This window comes from Harpegnathos saltator, unplaced genomic scaffold, assembly GCF_003227715.2.
Source record: "Harpegnathos saltator strain DR-91 unplaced genomic scaffold, Hsal_v8.6 scaffold235, whole genome shotgun sequence".
In the NCBI taxonomy this organism is placed as follows: Eukaryota; Metazoa; Arthropoda; class Insecta; order Hymenoptera; family Formicidae; genus Harpegnathos; species Harpegnathos saltator.
In genome coordinates this window covers 930,012-953,146 of record NW_020230023.1, presented here as the reverse complement: position 1 = coordinate 953,146, position 23,135 = coordinate 930,012, and the positions used below count along the sequence as shown (strand labels likewise).

Below are 23,135 nucleotides of genomic sequence, written 5' to 3'. Positions count from 1 at the left end.
TGCAAGAGATCCCAGCCAAGACTCATTATGATGTCTTTTGTCGTAGAAGCAATGTATGGCCTGGCACATTGTTGTCATGCAACAATTTCACAGGACGTTCTCTTTCGCCACTATACGGGCGTTTTCGTTCTAATTCTTGACTCAAATGAATTAATTGGTGTTGGTAGCGGTCCGCAGTAATTGTTTTTCACTCGGTTTTAATAGCTCATAATAAATCACGCCCTTCATATATCCCATCAGATGCAGAGCAGAATCTTCTTTTCGAAGTGTTTTGGCTTTGCAACCGATGTTGATGGTCCGCCGGCATTTATCCATGACTTTCTGCGTTTCAGATTGTCATAGAGTATCCACTTCTCATCGCCCGTAACAATTTTCCGCAAGAAAGACTTTTTACGCTGCTTATTGAGAAGAGAAAGACGCACTGCCACTCGTTGACTTTTGTTAGCTTCAGTGAGTTTATGCGGAACCCATTTTCCTTCTTTCTGAATCTTCCCCATCTCGTGTAGGCGTTTGGAAACAATTTGTTGCGTTACTCCTGCTCTGCAAACTCTTTTTGTGTTTGTGCTGAATCCTCAGCGAGCACTTGCTCCAAATCATTGCTGCCGCACTTCCGAGGGCCTCCAGGACGTTCTTTGTCACTCGGACTGAAATCGCCGCTTTTAAACCGTCTAAACCAAAATGCACACACATCGTACTTTGCAACACTTTCGCCGAGAAAGGAACAAATCGATTCGCATGCTCTTGTAGCATCTTTTCCTTGTTGGAATTCATAAAGAATGCACCGTGTCGGATATGCACTGTTATCTGTTGCCATTTTGGACCGTATTGAACTGAATAATTTTTGATGTTATGTCGAGCCTTCCGTTATACTAAATGTAATTTCCAATAGCTACATGTCAACACGCTACATAACCGTAAAAGAGCAAGAAAACTTGATTATTTGAAACTTAATTTCTTAGCCGCTTAGAAAAGTTTGGATTATTCATTTACACACCTAACATATTTCTGTAGCACTATTCCGATATACAGGGTGTCTTAAAAATACCGGAACTCCCGGATAACTTTGCAGGGTCAAGTTTTCGTGAAAAACTTTAAATACAAAAGTTGCAGAAAATCGAGTAACGGACTTGATGGTGACCTTGAATCTGACCTTGGCCATGACCTAGAAATTTCATTTTGGAAATTTCAAAATCATCAAATTAACAAAAATCAAGGCACTATTGTAACTACATATTCTTGAGACTAAATGAAGCAAGAAAGTCTAGTACCACTTTTTCTTTCGACAAATAGCGAGAGATATCGTAAGTTAAATATTGAAAAAGTTATCAAGTTTTCCTCAAACATTTAAAAAAGATATTAGGCGAATAAAAACATGTTTTAGACAAAAGTTGTTCAAATTAATTGGTAGAAAAGAAAAACAGTGTAATAAAAAATAAGGGTTCCCATTTAAAAAACGCAAGTTGACCTCCAAATGACCTTGAAGGTCATGACCAAGATCAAGGCATCAAGTCCGTTACTCGATTTTCTGCAACTTTTGTATTTAAAGTTTTTCATGAAAACTTGAGCCTGCAAAGTTATCCGGGGGTTCCGGTATGTTTAGGACAACCTGTATAAATATCTGCCGACGCACACCTATTCTACCCTTCTTCTCTCTATCGTGCTGACGCGTGGAACACATGTGAATCTTACGTGGTGCTCTTTCACCACAGTCCTCACTTACCGATGCACGACAGCGCACGCAGCGTCGACGTTGCACAATTGAAAGCGTTAGTTCGGACTAACTGACGCTCGGGCTAAGTGTCGAATGCGATCGAACGCGTGTTACACGTCCGCATATGAATAGAGGCTTTTATGTAGAAAATTCGTCAGCCCGAAGCGGCGGCGCAGCTTCGCCGCTTTTGTGCGCTTATGGTGCGCGTGTCGCTCTAGGTCCTCGAGCGCAATTTCCCGTTCGCGTTCGTGTCCGCGTTCCGGTTCAGAAAGCCGCGAAACAGCCCTCTCTTGTGTGCCAGTGTGTCGCGATTGGGAACGCGGGCCGTGGGGCGGGGAAATTGAGAGCGAGCTAATTAAAAATATTGCCGACGGAGCGATATGCGCGCGAGAGCGCTCTTCCTCCTTGAAAAAAGGAGGAGATAAATGAGAAACGTGAGAGACGCGGGAGGAGCTCGCGAGCTCTCGGTGCGTTCGCGTCGCGTTTTCCGCATCTTACCCGTGTTAAGACACATTCGTTATCGTAGCGGGCGTCCCCGGAAACTTTGGCAAACGTGGTGACGTCAAGCGCACGCACAGCCGTGAGAGTGACTTTTAATTAAACGTTCAGTGTCCTGGAACCATTCAATGGCGGCACGGTTTTGTTCGCCTAATTGCTGCGTTTACGCTCGGTGTGCTCGAAAGACTCGGTATAATAATTAAAGTGATATCGATTTTCCTAATGAGGCGCCGTGGCCCGCGGCCACGCGCTCACGCGCCCGCGCGCAGGTCCTTTGCTCGGCTCGCTGCCTTGTGGACTTAATCCTACGAAAGTGCACTCGCAGCCGCACGCAAACGCGATGTTTCCTCGTGCATGCGTGCGCGTGCATGCGTGCGCCCGGCTCGTCCGTCCGTCCGGCTCAGCCCGGCCGTCGTCGTTGCGGCCGGTGTTGCGTTGCGCACGCCGTGGCTGTCGTGTTTCGTGACCGCAAAATCGCGGTGGACAGACGCGGATGATTTTCGAACGTGTTCGCCGGACTCGAGAAACCGCGGCGTATAGGAGAATTTAATACATCGCTTTACGTAACGACGTGTACGCGGCCGGCGAAACGCGAACGAGCGGGATTCGCGGCGCGCTGGATTACAAGACTCGTGCTGGCGCATCGAGATTATGAGCGGATTTAGATATCGGTCGAGAGAGAGAGAGAGAGAGAGTAGGGAGGGGGGAGGGATGAGCGAGAGGTTTGACGAGAGGACGATGTAAGAACGTTGGAAATAGGCGGATATTGATCTGACGGCGACTTTAATTTCTCTTGCGTATCTCTGTGTGTGTCAAACGCCAGATGCTGGATAGCGTCAGACTTCGGTCAGCTCAAGATTTATCACTCTGCGAAATTCTGTATCGTCAGCAAGGGAACGACAGAGACAAAGAGAGAGAGAGAGAGAGAGCGAGAGAGAGAGAGAGAGAGAGAGAGAGGCGTATCGCTGACGGCACTTTGTTGTATTAGCTCGTCAACCGACGGTGAACGACGGAGCGCTTTAATTAACGCAAGACCCGACGAGCTACGCTCGTCTCGATTAAAGCCCATAGGGTGCGCGTAAAGTACCGTCGTCGGCGAGAGCGAGCGAGAGCTTCCGCCTCGAAAAATCGCCGCTTCATTTCGCTCGCCATCTTAATAACCCAGCTAATTCCGCGCCGATCTGTAAATCGTGGCGCGCGCGCGCGGCAGCGTGGCTTATCTCGCGCGAGTCGGCACGCTTTAGAGCGCCGCCGTCGACGTACGTGCCCGTTCTTATCGACGGATTAATTAACACATCAGCCGTTGGCGCGCGCGGTCCCTCGCGATAGGAGGCCCGAGGCCCTCGCATTTTTGCCGAAAAACGCTCTCGCGCGGCGAGAGCCGACGATTAGTGACGAAGCGACTGGTGCGTGACTGTTTTCCATCGGAGTTTTACTCGCGAATCTCAAAGGGATCTTTCGTCGCTCCTGCGCTCGCCTCGTGCAACACGCGCTCCCGGCGGCCGAGCGAACGCCGTGAATTTTTCACGGCAAACGCTATTTGCACGGTACATCACATATAACGATATGCTGTCGCTTAAATGTTCCGCAAACATTTGCCCTCGTATTATTTTCCGTTCTTCTTCCTGTGTGCCGCCGCTCTACACGTACGTACGTATGTAGCGCGCACGTATGTGACACTGTAACGTGGACGCAATAAGGCTGAGATGAAGCTGGAAAATGTGCTTACCTCGCGGGACCCAGGAGAATCATCGAAAAAGGTACTGCGCGCTCACCAGCCGCGGGCAATACGCTGGCGATTATTCGCCAGCAGGGGGTGCGAAATTTTCCCAAATTTCATCCTGCGGCTTCTCTGCGCCCGATATTTAATACTCGCTTTTCGCAATTTGAATTTCATCACCGCGCGATATTACTGTCGCGATTGTTATCCGCCGTAAGAGCGGATGCTTTTCTCGCAATGCATTTCATCGACGGGATTAAATATTCGACTAGATTGACGCAGCAAATTGAATCTCTCTCTCTCTCTCTCTCTCTCTCTCTCTCTCTCTCTCTTCTTGCACATATATAGAGCAAGTTCGGAATAGATGGGCACAGGGAATAGATGATCAATTGTGTTAACATATGCTAGGCGTCAGCGCTGATCAGTCAGTGAGTTGAATGTATCACGAGTAAGTGTGTGTCTCTTCTAGATGCACAAAAACACTTTTATTGTGAGTAAATAAATGTTTTGTATTTCTATTAACCTCCAAAATGATCGGAGAAATATCTTGCGAATATGGTTTATTTTCAGTTACAACATTAGACCTGGGCTTAAACCACTAAAAAAACATCGTACTTGCATATTTAATCTCAAACTTCGTCACCGACGTCTACGTTTCACGCGGTATACGCATCTTTACGCGAACTCTCCAAACGGGACAGATGGTTCATTTTTATCAGGGTTAGATGGGCAGCCTGCTCAACGAGAAATAGCAAGCTATGGACATCGGATCGACGTTTTCTAGATACTTTAGACGCATAAAAGATCCGATATTTATTCGACCATCATTTTTCCCTGGATACCCAACATTAAAAACTTCAGTACAATTTAAACAGCTTCTTGTTTTGTTTAAAGATGCCGAATAGATTTCTTTCTCTTTTCTCTCTTTAATAAACAATGTTTTCCCACAGGGCCTTTCTCTGTGTTGCCACCGCTTTTCTCCAATGTTGTCCTTGGTCTTTATAAGAAACTTGTGGAAATGTTTTATTTTATTAATAATTAATAAAAGGATTAATAAAAGGATGTAAAATACTAAAAACATAAATAAAGATAAACAAATTTCTACATTAATGTAGGCATGCCCAACTGTCCTTTCACGCATATGACGACCATCTATCCCTCGCAGGATATTTTTCTTTTCACAAGAATTCTTCTGTACCTTAAACATTATCCTCTACTGAGTGTGTTTAATATGTTGTTGATCATTTATTGCGATAATACAGATATGTTATTTCCAATCAGAAAAAAACGATTATGCCCATCTATCCTAAGACTTACCTATATATTTGACGATTCTGAGACGTTCCCGTCGATGTCAATCGACCATCAAGCACCTGCGAGACGCCGCGTATTTTACCCGCGGTTATTAGTCATCCGTCGCCGGCAAACGATGACACAGAGGGTCGCTATCTTGAAGTCTTGAGGAAACTTGGAATTATTTTCGCGTCTGCAGCAGACAGATAACGCGATCGAACGCAGTGTGCCGGTACGCCCGGCGGTGCCTGGCGAGCATCGAAAATCAATTTGCGACATGCGCCTCCTTTCACGTCACGCACCGCTTTACGCCGTTTCGCTGAAAGCGAGAAAGAACACCGAGCGACTGTGCGCGCCGGGAAGCCGAATATGCGATAAGCGCCGTCACCGCGTCAGCCGCGAACTCGCTAGTGCGAAACCGGTGAGGGCGAATTCGTCGTCAGGCTGTATTAGCGCTTGAAATAACAAGAAAAGGAAAAGAGAGAAAGAAAAGGCGTCGCCGCGTGTCGAGGTTGAACAAACATATATCGTTGCGCGAGGCGTTGCGGCGTGCGTAGCCCAGGACGATACTTCAGATACCTCGCGGCAGCCACGTGGCGACCTGTAAAACGTTTCAAAGGGAAACAGCGCAAGCTGGGAGTATACAGGGGAGTGTCCGGAATGTGATCATTAATATTTTGTGTACTGGTAGAACTCGTTAAAACAATTAAAAAAGTCCTGTGCCATTTTACAATTTTTTCAATATTTATTCCGTAATTAATTAAAATGTGTAAACGAATGAGCGCACGAGAATGCGACAGGACGGGCTCTGTGTGTAAGAAGATGGCTTACCTCGCGCGGCGGGAGACAACCGTAAGCGACAAGAGGCGACAAGAGGAGCGAGCGAGCGCAAGCGACAAGAGGCGGCCGCCCAGCGCTCTCTACGCGCTCATTGGCTCACATGTTTCAATTAATAACTCGATAACTATTGCCAATTTGACATTATGGTACATGACTTTTCTTCTCGGCTACACCCAATCTACCGGTACACAAAATATTAATGATCACATTCCGGACACCCTGTATATTCTCGTTTGGCGCGAGCGAATCGGCCCTTCGGTGAAACTGCTCCGTGCCGGCGCTGTGTGCGCGCGCGCGCGCGCGGTGAGAGAGTAATGCATTTTTTTTCCACCTATTCTTATTTTGCGTCGACCTGTAGCAACATATTTTTCGCTTACACTTGTTATTTTTATTTTTTCACCTCGTTCCCTTTTTTGTTTTTTGTTATCGAGCCACCCTCTATCTCTGGCCGCGCGCTGCGCATTCGTACGTACGTATGTACAAAGCCGCTACTACGGCGTCACTATCACGATGGCGACGATTTTCTCTCGTCCTCGACCCTCCCGCGTTGTTATCGCGGCCGAATTTATTATTTACTCGGGCAGCGCGACCGCCGAACGCGCAATGAAACTCTCTTCGTTATTGCCGCGCAGGCTGTCTCTTTATTTTACACAGAGAAAGAGGACAAATTACAGATGTCCGTTACAAAACATGGTCCGATTTACACGCATGAGCATTTTCGCCATCGTCATTATCGCGCGCCATTTCGATGCGTTTCCTCGGTTACAGTCGTAGATTTCCCCCTCCTCGTACGCTCGGGGACACACGACGCGACATACCCGCGGTGAAAACTGCGCGGGCAAAATCTTCTGCGACATTCTATGCGGCTTGATTTCCGTAACCGGCGATTTGCATCTCCGTCAGGCGTGGCGAGAGAACGTTTTCTAATTCATTATGTAAATAAACGATTACAGCAGAGTAGCGGGTCGCGGCTGGTCCAGCGCGCCAGCGATCCTTATCGCGCTAAAACCGACGGACAGGCTAACTCGCGTGTCGGGCTAACATTCGCGCTCGTTGCGTTGCGTTTCCTCCGCGAGCACCGAGCGAGGTAGTCCGAAAACGAGCGGCCGCCGCCGCATTCGGAAAATTTCAACCTCACTCTCGTTAATAACGCGACATGACGCAGTGACCGATTTATGAGCAATTTAGCTTGCTGCGCTTGCGTGGCTGGGGAGAGAGGGAGGAGGAACTCCAACGCTATAGAGGGTCGCTCCAATCGGATGATTTATCGCCGCATTATCACGATCCGTTGGATCGTCGGCGACTTGTGACCACTAATACGTCCTAGAAAGCTATCCGGCGATACTCATCTTGCCCTCGTCGTCAAGATTGAAAGCGGGAGAAACGTCGTTACCTGCGAAGAGACAGTCAGTAGAGGCGAGGCGTTTCTGCCGAGGGCCGTCTTATCGTTATTTCATCATGTTATCTTAAACTGCGCGATTATTAATTATAACGCGCCCGCGCGCGCGCGCGCGCGCACGTGCGAGTGCGTGGTGCAGGTACGTACAGGTGAGGTACAACAGGCGCTATCGATCTGATAACTCGCGCGCGCGTAATTCCCGCGGCGTACTTACCGCGCTAGATAATCGCATTTGTCCTTCTATCAGGCCAGCGATCGTATTCTACCTCGCCCTCTTCTTCGAGGTGAATGCAATTTTCAACAAATTCACCACCGGCGCCTCGAGGGCGAGGGAGACGCAGAAGGACAGGAGGTACGACGCCACCAGGTTACCGAAGTAGAGGATGAGCTTGGGAAGAGAAACATGCGTACAATATTAACGTCCTTCCGCATCCAGAATTGAAACGAATCGAGCCGTGAAACGTTGTTTGTCCGCCTCACGACAAAGTTGCCCATTGCGTCGAAAGCATCCGGGACCACGAATATCATCGAGTTGATAAACCATTCCATTACCGTCGCAAAGACGACAGTCAATATTAACGGCGACGGGAATAGAAACGCGTTAATGAGATACACCCAAAGTAAAGTAATTTCAGAACAAGTGGAATCATCTAAATTTTAGAGGATTTTATTCTTATATACGACTTCAATATTTTCCTTAATCATAAGATTAAGGAAAATATTATAAACACATTATTCTTAAAGTTAGAGGGATTGTATGTTATATGTATAATGCAAATCTTATTGATTTTAATATAAATTTCCTCTTATACATATAGTTTTAATCTGTTTTTAAGAGGATTATTATTTATTCTTACTGTACTTTATTCTTGCCGGTTATATTGATTAATTTGAAAAGAATTATATAAATATAGTATACAGCGAAAAGCAATTTATATATGGATGTACTTGTGGCTCCAATTCTACAATAAGTAGGCACGAATGAAATAAGATTATCATAACAAATAATAATAATAAATTTCCAATCAGTTTTGTCGTGGACTTTATAGCTACAAAGATGTTCATCACAGCCGATTGTATGAAACATAGTTGAGAGAAAGGATATGTTATTCAACTTCTTGCAATAGATTATAAACTGTATTTGACCAAATATGGGTAAATTATCTTCGTTACATGTTACAGCAACATACTTTTTTTCAAAAAGCATTCCAAATCCATGAAAAAATTCCGATCCATGAACATATGGTTACTTCTTCGTTCATGCTTGAAGGTAGAGCGTGACTGAACAAAAGAAGCCGACATTCAAATCAATATATTCCTCTTCTTATAAGAGGAAAATTAATTGATATGTATAAGAGGAAATCCTCTCGACACAAGAGGAAAACAGAATAAAATCTAATAAGTCTTAGATGAATGGTTCACTTTAATCGCTTTATCGAAAGAGGAAACCTTTTTCTGTAAAAGGCTTCGCTTAGAATACGAGACTATGAGAAAAACCACTTTACAAGTAGAATACTTTTTCTGGGGTGTAGCGTTAAGGATCCTGTCGGGAAATACTTCGCATGGGAGAAAACTCGAAGAGAGAAAGAGAGAAGGAAAGAGGAAGGAATTGGCAATCGCTCGTGACTCGATCCAATAATTTCGCAATCCCAAGATCGATCCTCCTCCTTCCCCTCGTTCCCCTCCTTCCCCACCTCCTCCTCTTTCCGTCTTACCACAAGCCCATTGTGAAGATGCAGCGGCCCGTCCATCTGCGCACACGTGACCATCATGATAACGGGATGCACCAGATAGGCGCAGTACGTGAGCCGCGAGAGAGGATACATTAGCCTAAGTGAGAGCAAACTGTCGATCATTCGTGCCGAGCCCGTGCAACATTGAATCACGATAAAAGCCACGGCCATTGCCCACGCGGTATGACCCAAGGCTGCGTACACGGAGCTCGTTAGCACCGTGAGATTTCCGGGGTAGAGGCCGTACACCACCGAGAACATGACCATCGCGGACAACATCCAGCCGATCAGGCCCGCTCCCTGTTGAATTGATAATTCCAATTGTCGGTTCCGTCGGGCTTAGAATCGGAGATCTGGCCAGATAATTACGCAGCGAGATCGCAGGGCAGCGATGTGAATTGACGATCATTGCGACTTGCTGCGGGCCGGTTTGCGCCGGGTTGTAACGAAAACGGCGAAGTGGAGGGCGAGTGGAGCGAAAAGTTCGCTCGAGCGAATATCCGAGCGGCGCGCGCCGTTCAATATCGGCCGCTCCGCGTTCGTGCATTTATCGTTCGCAAATTACCGACATCGGCCGACGTCGGCATTAGCCGCGCCGCGCCGTGCCGCGTTATCGTACGCTCGCGCGCCCGCCACCTTGTGATTATCGTTATTATTCGCGTTTCTATTGCGCGCACGTTCGTCGGGATTTTGCGCAATTTCGTCTTCAGCGAGAACGCGTTTAACGCGCGCGCGCAAGAATGTCTCGCCGATTGACTGCAGCTGTCGGCGCGACGCGGCGCGGGAAAGCGGAAAAAGCGTCGCGCGGCAAATAATCGCGCGTGCACGCTCTCACTCACTCACTCACCAGAGGCAGCTTGAGCTGGCATTTAGTCTTGAAGAGGATGTATCCGGTGATCGTGCCGATGAAGTACGGTCCCGCTCTTAGCCAGGGCTTGTCGTAGAGCTCGTCGAACAGAGCGAACGGCTCCTGGATTCTGCGCGAGAGGAGTTTGGCCAAGAGTAATTATATATGAGCGCGTATACGCGCAATAAAACACGCGCGGCGAAATTGCGCGGCGCGGCCGCGTAAACGTTAAATACCGGTACCGCGTCGTTATAAACGGAGCGTACCTAACCGTGAATGTTAGCTGGCTGGCTGGAATAAAAGTCCGCTTTCAATTACGGACGGTGCTGTGCGGCGAGTATCACCGCAGCATTGTTTCCCCCGCGGTATTCAACCGGCCCCCGATAAAGAGATCGCGCTACTTTATTCGCGACGAGCACGCGAATACTTAGTATCCGAGAGGGAGCCGAGAGGAGCGTTCGACCGAGAAGGCGATTCGCTCCGCCTCGCCGGTGGAATTCTCGATCCGCGCGCGGCTCCTGCGCGCGTCGCGGTTATTCCGGCGATTTTTGCATTAATTACGCGTGAAAGCGCGACGCCGACCGTGTCCGGACGAAGCGCCAATTGTATAATGCGGGCGTAATCGGCGCAGCGGGGCGTTACCTCGCTATGTAATCGTTGCTGTAGGCGATGGAGAACGTGGTGAACCACGAAGAGGCGATCAGCAGCGAGACGATGCCGATCGCGGTCTTGAAATATTTCACCGACAGCAAAAGAAGGAATATCCCAAGGACGTAGAACTGCGTGTCGTTCGCCATGTACCAGCTCCACAGCATGCACTAGAAAACGTATTTTAATCCGGTAGTCGCGAATTCATTATGATCGGCAGATTGCACGGTGCGCGAGCGCGCGCGCGTGCGCGAGAGTTATGAAAGTCGCGGGGAAGAGAGAGAGAGAGAGAGAGAAAGAGAGAAAAAGATTGAGAAAAAAGAAACTCAAGCGGGAAAATTCACGCTTTCGCGAAAGGCGTCGAGTATCGCTTCGTCGCAAAGACCGACCCTAAACGCCTTTCCCCCTTCTCGTGGCTTGTTGAAAGTTCGTCGTTAATGAAAACTCGCTCTTACATAATACGTAACCGAGTCTTACGTAATACTTTGCAATACGTCCGCGTTATTGTCTCTAATTATCGAGTGTCCGAGTTTCGGTGGTGAAAATGTCAGGGGAATTCTTCGTTTTGTCTTTCTCATTCTCTCTCTCTCTCTCTCTCTCTCTCTCTCTCTCTCTCTCTTCCTCTTTCTCTTGAAAACGCGCTTCTCTCGACGCTCGCGGCACCCGAGCTTTCTTCTCTCGTCTCTGCGCGACATTTTTCCGAAGACTCTCGTGGCGCGCACTTGCGACGGATGCCGTTGCAAAATGAACGCGCAGACCGCACGATTTCATCTCGCTCGCCGAGAGTCTCTCGGCGGGAGGCGAGGGAAAAAATTACGTGTAAACGAGGTATAAATCATCTTACCATTTCCGTGCGGGGGTACAGCGAGTTCAGGTAAAGTGCGTTTCGCCACCAGAACTTCTCGCAGGTCAGGTGATCGACAACAGCTGGCGAAAAGACTGTTCTCGCCTGGGCTTGCTTTATGGCGATCTCGTTCATCCCCAGCACAAAGAGATAAGCCGGCGTCAATCTTGGCGTGAAAGGGAGGCGTCAGTATTAGACTCGTGTATACCACAGTTGATCCAACCTGAATCGAATTATTCGGGGGGGGGGGAGAGGGGAGGAAGGGAAGAGAGAATGCTTTTTTCACGCGATGATCCCGTTTAAATGATCTGACTGAATCATAAGTAATTCCTTCTCTCTCCTCTCGAATCTCCACTTCTGTGCGAAATGTCTCACAATAGAATTCGATCTCATTCGCCATCATTAATAATGACCCGTATTTCCGATTAAGAGAGCTCAAACTCCCCCGTCTCTCTCTCTCTCTCTCTCTCTCTCTCTCTCCCTCTCTCTCTTTCTCTTTCTCTCTTTCTTCGAATATCCAAAACTGAATGAATATTCGCAACTTCTGCCGGGGAAGTTATTTATGTAATATAACTGAAACTTACCTAACGAATCGGTACAAGATCATTATAATAAACTTTGTGGAGCTTGTCTTCAAGTAGGTGCCCTTCTCGCTGCCGAGGCTGCCCAGAGATCGGTAGAACAGTATAGTCACCAGTAGGCCGCTGTGCAAGGTTATTAACAATTAAATGAATCTCACTTTTGCCTCTCACTTTTGCCCGATCGCGAAACAAAGGTTGCTCGCGTCGCGCCGCGCCGGGTCTCACCTGATGAAGAAGAAAGTGTCGACGGAGAACGTGGCGTTGCTGATGGTCTGGAACATGAAATTCCTCTCGGTGACCGTTCGCAGCATCTTGTTCTCTGCAAGAAGGGAAAGACTTAAACGCAATGTCGCCGGTGAAAGTGATACATCGCTCCGCGCGATTTGCGCGCGAGTCTCCCTCTCTCTCTCTCTCTCTCTCCTTCTCTCTCTCTCCGCGGTTACCGCGTACTCATCAAGAAAGTCGCAATGCAGCCTATTGCATCATAGAGCGGCTGTATCGATTGCATCGTAAACTATTTATAGAAAGTAGAGCGATCCAATTAATTTCAAGTGCCGCGTTAACGAAACAACTGCCGCGCCATTATCTCCTGCTCTTCCGGGTCCGCGCACGTGGTCGAGCGTGTTCTCTCTCTCTCTCTCTCTCTCTCTCTGTGTCTCTCGTTTTTTATTTACTTCTCTGTCGCGACGTCTGGCAAACTCTCGCGACATTACCGGCAATAGAGAAGACTTGAAGGTACGTGTGCACCATGACGACCCATCCCAGTGAGAGCACTCGGAGACCGTGCAGGCAGGTGAGATTATCCTTGGCTGCGGGCTCCGTGCTAATGATCTTGCTGCCGTTGACAGTGGGGCTGAACGCGAGCAGGCACCTCAGCCAGAATCCTGAAAGAACGACAAAAGCCGATGAAGGGCTCTGAGAATGGGATTAAGGGTATCTTCGACGTAAGAAAGCGCCGACGCACAATGGGGCCAGACGACATTTTTTGGTTGAAAATTCCCCTAGAGGCCTGATCCTTTTCAACCGATCATCGACACCAATGGATGAGGTTGATCCTGAATAAATTCCAAAAAGATCCGTCTAGCCAAAATTTTGAAAAAATTATCGGTTCAGGGTTCATAGGTTTAGGGTTTGTCTTAAAAGTTTCGAGGCTCGAACTTAATGTTTTATAGCTGAATACTCAACGTCGAGTATTATTAGGTTCTCGAGCTATGGCTAGATTGGGTTCTTGGACTATTTCGGGCTCTTAATATATACGGCTTCATGCATCCATGAGCTAAAAAGTTCTCGGATTGATCTAGATTCCTAGATTGATGGGTTTAAGACTCAAAATCCCTCGGTTTTGTACTTAACGGGTCTATATTTAATGTTTTTGTATTTTGGGCATATGAGTTTTGGGTTAATGGGTTTCTGCTTCAAAATCGATAAATCTTGAGGTGTCTGTTGATTGGTTTCATAGTCTCAATCCGCTGAATACGCTATTAGATAGAAATAAATATCGAATGCTGAGTATTTCACAAGTTTTTTCGCGTTTAACGATAATTTTTCCTCTTTTGGGGCTAGTGATTTGAGAAAAAATTTTTTCTTTAATTTTGGCAAGACAGATCTCTTCGGAATTTATTCAGGATCAACCTCATCCATTGGTGTCGATGATCGGTTGGGAATTCAGGTCTCTAGAGAATTTTCAACCAAAGAATGCCATCTGGCCCCATTGTGCGACGGACTGAGACGCGTATATTAACGACCTTCCCGGTGCGGGTCCTTCTTCTGGATCGGGCCCTCTTTTTGCGGACGCTTGGTCCCCTTCTCGATCAGCTCCTGACCGTTTTCCAGGCCCAGCGCGCTCCCGCGGTCGTCGTTCAGATTCTTGTCCTCGTTGGTCTTGTCGTTGTTATTCGACGCGCTCGAGGACTCTATGTCCTTCGGCGGAGGTAACGACCTGTACTCGTATGCGGTCGCGCAGACCATCAGCAACAGTATCGCGCCGCCGATGGCTCTGAAATAACAGTCGACCTCCGGTGAGAAATGCGCGGCGGTGCAAAAGACACGGAGAAAAACGATAACCGCCGCGAAATCAACCCTCCGTACCGGCCGGCCGCCGGCGTATTTTTCGAGTTTCGAGTCTCCGGCACTTCCGGCCAGCGGCCGGATATTTCAACGTTCGATCAATGCGAGGACACGCTCTTACGTGAAATAATACGCTTGCATACCGAGTACGCAGTGAGCAGCGTGTAAAGATTGCCGACACACGAGACAAGACAGGCGATTTATAAGACTGATTCGAATGAAATACGAGGGGTCGTCGCAGCTCCTCGCGGAGGGTTAATCCTCGCCCCGTGCGTATATATCAGCGGCCGCAATTCTCGGACCCATCTCCGGCGGATGACAAGCGTCTCTCGGCCCTGTCATTGGAAGCGTTCACGAAGCTCAACAGTTGCACAACAGTTGAGCATCCGATGAGTGAGCAATAGAAATGTACACTGAATTGCAATTGATCAGAGTTCTGCTCGATTTTGTTGCGCGGAAAAAATGTCACATAAACGTACTAAATATTACGGCCCGTCTACACGCTTATGTATTTTGTAATTATTAAGTATTTTTATAAATATAATTCATATGTGTCTGTTAGAATGTATTCTACATCATCCTTGACATTCCTCGTTACACTTAATTTAATAATTTTGAAATTTCCAAAGGTCGATAAATTAACAAAAGTTAGGGTACTATTACAGTAATATATTCTTGATAATAAATAAAGTAAAAGAGTCTAATACTATTTTTCCTTTCGACGAATAGTGCAGCGAGATATCGTAAGTAAGTTAAATGTTGAAAAAGTTACCAAGTTTTCCTGAAATATTTCAAAAAATATTAGGCAAATAAAGAAATGTTTCAGAGACAAAAGTTGTTAAAATTAATTGGTAGAAAAAGAAAGATATAATAAAAAATTGGGCTTTCTATTAAAAAAAAAATTAAGTTGACCTTCAACTGACCTTGAAAATTCCCTCCAAATAAAAAACTGATAATGCCATTCTCTTTCCCCTTCGAAATCATGGAACACGTGCTTTAGCTTTTTTTAATATTTTTCATAGTTTCCGAGATTTTTTATCTGTTACGTTTGGAATTCAGCACCCTGTATATATTTGAATTTATATGACTATTTTCCTTGTTATTTTCTTTATTCATAGGCTGCGCCATGTTGGATCGGAGACTGATCAGTAAAGGTAGCGACGAATACTTATGATGAGACAAATGGCGCCCGCTCACTCAACATGTTGCGAGTGAGCGCATCGCTCAGTAGCGTTCAGGACGATATCACTCAACCAACAGTTGCACAACCGTTGAGTGTCGTGGACGCACCCATTGTCTCCCTTGTCTTTTATCTTCTTTCCTGTAAAGGGAATTTACAAGTATTGCCAGCTGAAAATCCCACCCGACGGCTGGGCGTCGCGCGAAGAGTCGACGGCAAGTTCCATTATGTGTACGAACGGAGGCGACCGCGGTCGATCGTCAAACGATCCTCGGCCCGGGCGGGCGCCTCGAGAGCGTGTGCGCCAGCCGTGATGGTATTATCTCTCCTCTAAATAGAGGAGAACTCTCTCTTGCTCTCCGCTGCGACGCAACTTGACTGACGCGGGAATCAAGTCGTCATCGCAAAATACCGGAAGGGGCCGCGGAATTAATGCGTTTAACCGGGCGCGCCCGCGTCACAAGTCAAAAGATTAAACGGGCCGACTAACGACTAACGGCGGCGCGGCGGCCGGGTCTTCAGAGGGGAGTAGGCGCGTTTAGCCACGGTTTTGCACTCTGCTCATAAACTCGAGAAACGCAAGAAGTCCTTTACATAGCCGTTCGCGCGCGCACGCGCGCTTTTGTCCACCGCTAACAATACTAACTTCTGCATTCACCGCGCTCGTGCATTGTATACTACAAAGAGAGAGAGCGAGAGAGAGAGAGAGAGAGAGAGAGAGGGGGGCAGGGGGGATGCGCGTTGAGATGTTGATGCTGACGCGACCAGGAGTTCCGGGATATGCGTTGTTCACGTGTTGCGAACGCTGAACGCGCATCGGCCTCGGAAAAATTGCGCGACGGCAGGAAACGGATTGCACCTGCACATGAGCCGCGCCGCGCTCATATCCCCCTCTCCTCTCCTCTCGCACCGCGTTTTAATAATCAAACATTACCGAGGCAATAAGTATGCCAATTTTTTCAATTTCCGGCCGGACGGCGCAACCGGCTACCGCGGCTTTGTGTGTGTGTGTGTGTGTGTGTGTGTGTGTGTGTATTTCGAGAAATTAAGCTCGGAAAAACTGACCGCGCAATTTTCGCCCCTCGTTCCTCAATTTAATTTCTCCCCCTCTCGGCCTCTCGCCCTCTCTCCCCTTCTCGCCCTTTTTCCGTTGAAATTAAGAACGTTTATTAATTAACGAGCGCATTAGCTACGATTAGAGAAAAAGAGAGGTAGAAAGAAGAAAGAGAGAGAGACAGAGGGAGGGAGAGAGAGAGAGTGGGAGGGGGGGGGGAGAGAAGGTGAGAGCCACGTGTGCGCTTCCACCGCGTATGTTTGTGTTATTAAATGTGCTGAGAGTGCTGAATATATATATATTATGGAAAGTATTATGAAAGACCCGCGTTCTCTGCGCAGGCGTCGTGCACGAGCGCGTGCCCGACGAACGCAAGATGGACTTCTCTTTCGCGAGGAATGTGAAGATAGAACGCATAATGAGATTAGCGCAGCTGTGTTTACGCTCGTATCGCTGAGCGAATGCCGAGCGAATTTCGGACAAACCGCACCGTAATTATTCGTACTAAATTGTGCGCGGTCTCGAGTCTCCGTCCTCGGTTCTTCTCGCGGAATTTCATCGCCCACGGACGGGGCAGGACAGGGGCGGGGAGGGGAAAGGAAAGGAAAATGAAGAACGGTGGATCACCGCAACTTCGCGGTTCTTCGGTTCTCCGAATTACGACGGGAAATCTGCATCGAACATCGACTCGATTAGTCGCGCGATCGGAATAAAATCTGACCGACAACAGTTTCCCGCGGTGAAAAATTAACGTCCCCGGGCTTCGTCGCGGAACTATGCCGGACATGAATATCGAGTTTTCCCGAGAGCTGGAGATTAACGCACGGCTGGAATTTATAATTAGCCGGACAGGCGTGCTGTCGGCTAATTAAATGAGAATTTAATAGCATCTCCATATTTTATCATTTACGAGCGTTTGCCGATCGATTTTCGCTCCGACCGGCCGACCGACCGATCGATCGTCGCCGCTATTATGTAGCGCCCGCCGAGCGATCTCGATCGATCGTTTATTGACAGCGCAGCGCGATATCAGGAACCCTCTTTGACGCGTCGACGTCAAATTAAAATGAAAAGCGCTCCCCGTTCTCGTTGCTCCTCGCTCTCCCTCTTTGTCTATGTGTCTGTCTCTCTCTCTCTCTCTCTCTCTCTCTCTCTCTCTCTCTCTCTCTTTCTCTCTTTCATGTCTGCGCGTTCATTAACGCTGCACGTATGATCGCGGAAAACAATAGCTATAGTTGTCGCTGGTGTATCTCGGCGAGGCTCGCGCGTCACCGACCGCCGACGACGAAAACACAAGGAAATATATCGAGGAGCGGAGCGGTAAAACGCGGGGAGAATCAGACAATGAATTCCGCACAGTTTCGGGCCGCGCGCTTATTTTCGCGGCTAACGGCCGCGAAGGAAATTCCGCTTTATATTTCCTTGTCGGCTTTAAAATATTATTCTTCCAGGAGTCGGCCGGGGGTGAGTCGCCGAGTCTCGCGCGCGAGTTTCCTCTTTCCGCCGGCGGCGGCGCATTTGCGGCTTTCGGCTCAAACGCTGCTGGTTGCGCAAAATGTGGAATAGCGAGACGTTTCCTTTCTTCCTCCCCCTCTCCCCCGTCTGTTTCTTTTTTCACACTCGACCCATTTTAACGGGGCGGTCTGACGGCGCGGGCTGAAGCTATCGATGAAGAAGCGAGGAAACAAAAGTTTCGTCGGGACGAAGTCCTGTCGCGACTTTTTCCTTCGGCCCCTTCCTGCGCCGGTCGCCTCCTCGCGTCTCTCCACGCCCTCCCGTGTCCCGTATTTCCGCCGTTCTGATTTAATCCTTTGGCCACCGTCGCCGCTCGCGACTCATCCACCCGCTTCCTCGAAAGAAGCTACTCTTTTTTCTCCCCCCTCTTTTTCTCCGATCGGAGTTTCGAACGCGTGACGGAATAAATCGATTCCGGACGGAGGCGTCGAATCTCCTCGCCGGCGGTTCGCGCTACGTGGCGGTTTTTGCGCTGGAATACAAATTGCAGCTCTTCCCCTCTCGCTTGATCAGCTCATAATCGCGTTTTTTTGTTTGGTAAAACATCAGAATAGAGCCTTCTCCGAATTTGGATATATTGTTGCTACTTGCTGGATAAAAATCTTTGTTGTGACTACGACAATGATAATCAATGGAGGGAGCCCGAAGAAAATGTTACCGACCTATTTTTTTCAAGTTTTTTCGGATCTTATAAAAGTCTGAAGGAAAAATGCACCAAATTTAAACTATTGAATAAAAGTATAAAAAACTCAATGAACTTTAATAAGCCAAAGACATAAACTATTCTCCGCTATAATTTAGACTTTATAATATAAATTTGTGCTTTTGATTAAAGCAGAGCATGATTATGAATAATGAATGCTCTGCCTTATTTTGCTTGTAATTTATGATACGTCCTATCTTGTGTAGGGCTCTTGCTAATCTTTTCAATATCCATTTTTAGTATATCGTAGACTCATCTGTTTAGTTTAAGGCGAAAAATTCGAGTAACAACTGTGAGCGGTATTCAATCAGTATAAAATCAATATTAAAAATTTTAAATATATGGAATAAAATTTTCATGTTTTTTCCCACAAAGATCTTAGCCCTCCTTCCTCTCCCTTAATATATATGTAAAACTTTGTATACCTGTTTCTTTACAGCTAGTTTTGTACATTACCGAACAAGAAAACTTAGTTTTTGATATAACAGTACTTCTGAATATTTACCAAAAAAATTGTCTAAAAAATAAATAGGTGACATTTTTTTTCGGGCTCCCCCGATTGATTATCATCGTCGGAGTCACAACAAAGATTTTTACCATGAGAGTAGCAAATAAATATCAAAATTCGGAAAAGGCTCTGTTCTAAAGTTTTACCTTCTGTTTTTTATCTGGTCCAAGCTGTCGATTTCGCTGATGAGTCAGCCGAATGTACCGAATTCGCAGCGATTTCCGCGCGCGTCCGGTTTGGCCGCGAGGCTTTCGTCTCGCTCCGTTCCATGTCACCGAGAGAGCCGAGAGCCGCATTCACGCGATTTAATCGCGTTTCCTTGCTCCCGTTCTGATCTCCTTTCGCATTTATCGCGTCTGTCTGTCTGTCTATCGCGCTCTCTCGGCCGCGGCAGGAAAGCGCGAGAGTATTTATCGCTATCGCGTGGCTTCGCAATCGCGCGCACGCGCGCTGAGTGATCGTTTCACCTCGCAATCCCCCACACGATATGCTAATCGCGCGGTCGGCCAAAGATCGCGCGTATTGACGCAAATCCGAGGCAGTCCGTTCCCTTTTCCTTCCCGTTTTTCAATCGATCGATACTCGTCATCTCGCTCCGCGCGCACGCGCGCGCTCCGCGTTTCCGTAAACAATTTGATCGGCCGATCCGCGCACTCCGGACATGATTTGCATCCGCTAGGACCCGCACTCCGTCGGAATGCAGACGACGGCGCACGGACACTTTCACGCGTAGAGCGACGGGCTTTCTCTATGATCTTACGCAATAAGTCCGCAAATGCGTGTGCAAATGCGCGCGCGCGCGCGCGCGCGCGACGCGTAATTGCACAAGCCGACGCAAGTCGGACGTCGCATCTCGCGCGACTCTCTCGAGGGTCAGCTGCAATTTCCTTTCGAATCCTCCAGCGGGAACAATCGAGCGGGACGCGCTGAGCTCCCAGAACGAGTTGTCGACCGGACACGATCGATGGTTTGAAGTGAATTCGACGAGCCGAGACGAGCCGCGAAAAAATGACACGGACGATGGGAAATTGGCTGACAGCCCGGCTGCCCGGCGTTCTGCGCGAGTGTCGCATGAGTGTTTCAGGTTTTGTTCGACGCTCGAGCGTCGACGGGTATTTAGAATTTGCCGTGTCGAGAAACATAAGCGCTTTCCATGCGCGCGTGGCTTGTTTGCCGACCGTGCAACCGAACGTAATCGCGTAAATATTATCCCGGGGCTCTCGCGTTGTAGCGGCCGGGCGAACAGCGATGGATATCGCTTAGAATGTGCTCCGGGCACGGAATTTAAGGCATCGCCGTAACGAGAGATTGATCGCGAGCCCGGGGCTGCCCGAGCGCGCCGCGCGATCTACGATCGGTGTAACGCGCTGCGATTTTTTGAGGAATTGCGCGTCGAGTTCCTCGATGTATCGCGCGAGCCGGGACGGATTATTTACGACCGGCGCGCTTTCTTGCCGCGACTAAGCGACTCGGTAAACTGAGAGTGAGAGAGAGAGAGAGCGGGGTAAGAAGGACGAGAGGCTAGAGAGCTTCCAGTTATCTTGAAATTCAGGTCGCAATATGTCGTTGCGACTCCCCCCCCCCCCCCGGATACCGGAAACATAATGTACGTTTAATCTGATATTTACTCGGGATATACGGCGCCAACGCGCGGAGGCGGAAACGCTGAGGATTTGCTCGACGCTTGCCTTTGCGCGACTCGATAATATTGTTTTTCGCCACTTCCACTCCGGAGGTTCTTATTTCTATCCGGCCGGATTTCACGCTCGGCTCCGGTGGCAAATGGAATCATCATTTAGCGCAGCTCGTTAGTGGAAATAATTGGCGGTTCAAACGGCACGTCCTTTTATCGTCCGGAGTATCGGGACAATCGCCGGGAGAATATCGCGTTTTAACATTGCCGAGCGCGGTTTTCATGGACCGCACTCGGCATTATGGATCATGGCGAGAGGAAAAGCAAGAGTGAGAGAGTGAGAGAGAGAGAGAGAGAGAGAGAGAGGGGGGCAGAGGGAGATAGAAAGAGAGAGGCCCCATCGCGCGAGGGGCGAAGCGACTATCATCGATTCAGCGGTAATTTAAGGCCATAGTAACTTTAACGCGTCACGTCGCTGCGTGAAGCCTTATTTATCGCGCTTGATTTATCAGCGTCGTCGTCTCGGCAGACGGCATCCAGATAACTACCGTGATATTTTTCGTCTCGCCGCTACGCTGCCAGCGAAATTGCGTCGGGGATATTTCACGGCTCAATAATAAATGCGAGCCAACATCTCTCGGTGGTGGTAGTTTAAGCGCGCCGGCTATTAGCCTCGCCGTCCGCGTTCGCAACGCGGTGCGTCGCGTTTCGGACTCGAATTCGCGCGCGTCTGTTACTTCACGCTGAATTCGCCGAATGTCCGCGCTGCGCTGCGCGCGTTCGGAATTCGCTGCCGGGAACGCGTGTCGGCCGTGCGGCCGCGCGTATCGGAAAGCCGCGAAATTTCTGCTGGACCTCTTCTCTCCCTCCACCTCTCTCTCTCTCTCTCTCTCTCTCTCTCTCTCTCTCTCTCTCTCGTCGCGCCTCTGTCGCTCTATAAATCGACTTTTTAACAAAGTCCGAGCCGTGAAATCGAACCATTAGATTGTAACTCTCCTTGGAAGTTGAACCCATGCAATTGCTCCGCCGGACAATTGCGCGTTGCGTCGTCGCGTTCTCGTTATTTCATCGTTGTGCATTACGCGCAAGGACGCGTCGCGTCGCTCGACGATAGTGCGGCCGCGAAGTGGGACAGCAACCAGCGGATCGTCGACCGAGCTCGAATATCGAAACTCGCGGTCGAAGGCTCTCTCTCTCTCTCTCTCTCTCTCTCTTTCTCTCTTCGTTTGGCGGCAAAAGGGGGAGCGCAGCTGTCGGAGACCGACGCGCTGCTGAAAATTCACCGAGTCCCTTCCGTTGAATTAATCAACGGCGATGGGATCTTGACACAATCGCCGCGGAATCGCCGCGTTCTCGGCGAGGGTGCAGGGCTCCTTGCGGCTCGCAAGGTGGCCGCGAGCCGACGGAGCGACGGAGTCACTCACAGACGTGTCGCTCGGCTTCGTGAAAAATGTCGCGAGTCCGTGGCTCGTCGCGAAGGGACGGACCCTCGTCAGCTGCTGCGAACTCTCGGCGGCCGACGACGCGTTCTCGTTTCGCCAGGAGTAACGTCGTGGCGTAACGTAATATGCAATACGCGCGGGTAGTGTGCCAACGCGGCAAAATTGATCGACCGGAAGCCGATTTTTTTGCTCTCCCTTCGGCGCCGATCGACGCCATGTTGGCCGACGCGGATGCTTTGTAATGCGCACAATTTCGAATTGTGCAACGCGCGTCCCCCTCGAGGCGGGCAAATACGGCGATTAACGTTCCGCGCTGTCGAGAAGATTGCTCGGATCCGGCGACAGGCAGAGGAGAGGGAGGGCAATGAGAAAGAGGGGAGGGAAAAAGATCTTTGCTTTCTCGTATATCTCGCGCTTGATTAGTGCGACTCACACTGTTCTGCTAAGTGACCGCGTACCGTTCACGGCTGTTGCAACATTGTCCCGCCCATGTTATGCAACCGACTGACCGAGCGACGCTGTATATATACATACATACATATATATACATTGCAATATCGCGCAATTTAACGCAATAATGTCACAAAAATAAACCGACTTACCGCGGCGCGCGCTGTATGCGCTCGAGAAATACCGTACAATTGCGCTATCGCTCGCCGCGCGATTTCTCCCCGAGGAGAGTTTAATCTAATCCCGCCTCGCTCGTTCTCGCCCGCGCCCCAGAATTCCTATTAGCTCTTTGTGATTAATTAGCAACTGTTTCTATAATTGCGTGTGTGCGCGTATGCATTCGGCGATTGCTCGCGCGCGCTGTTTGCAAAGCCGGTTACAAGCGGTCGCGATAAAGACAGGCATTTATGAATGAACGGCAATGACAGCGACGCGCGAGTGAAGCTTCGTGCTCGACAGCGTCTTATTT

The 23,135-nt window shown here is 48.7% G+C and overlaps 1 protein-coding gene across 2 annotated transcripts in view; it reads right to left on the bottom strand.

Moving 5' to 3' along the window:
* Nucleotides 1-6,279: 6,279 nt before the first annotated feature.
* LOC105186838 (nose resistant to fluoxetine protein 6) overlaps nucleotides 6,280-23,135 on the bottom strand; it is a 37,221-nt gene continuing 20,365 nt past the window's right edge. Inside the window, exons 4-13 of one of the 2 annotated variants that reach the window (XM_011147317.3) lie at nucleotides 13,860-14,110; nucleotides 12,828-12,998; nucleotides 12,340-12,433; nucleotides 12,118-12,237; nucleotides 11,534-11,699; nucleotides 10,684-10,859; nucleotides 10,042-10,171; nucleotides 9,177-9,494; nucleotides 7,676-7,849; nucleotides 6,284-7,455 (exon numbers count right to left, since the gene is read on the bottom strand). In XM_011147317.3, the coding sequence (XP_011145619.1) occupies nucleotides 7,724-7,849; nucleotides 9,177-9,494; nucleotides 10,042-10,171; nucleotides 10,684-10,859; nucleotides 11,534-11,699; nucleotides 12,118-12,237; nucleotides 12,340-12,433; nucleotides 12,828-12,998; nucleotides 13,860-14,110 (1,552 nt within the window). In that variant the 3' untranslated portion in view covers nucleotides 6,284-7,455; nucleotides 7,676-7,723. Of the gene's footprint in view, nucleotides 7,456-7,675; nucleotides 7,850-9,176; nucleotides 9,495-10,041; nucleotides 10,172-10,683; nucleotides 10,860-11,533; nucleotides 11,700-12,117; nucleotides 12,238-12,339; nucleotides 12,434-12,827; nucleotides 12,999-13,859; nucleotides 14,111-23,135 lie in introns of both variants that reach the window. The other variant, XM_025298691.1, reaches the window with a different exon arrangement.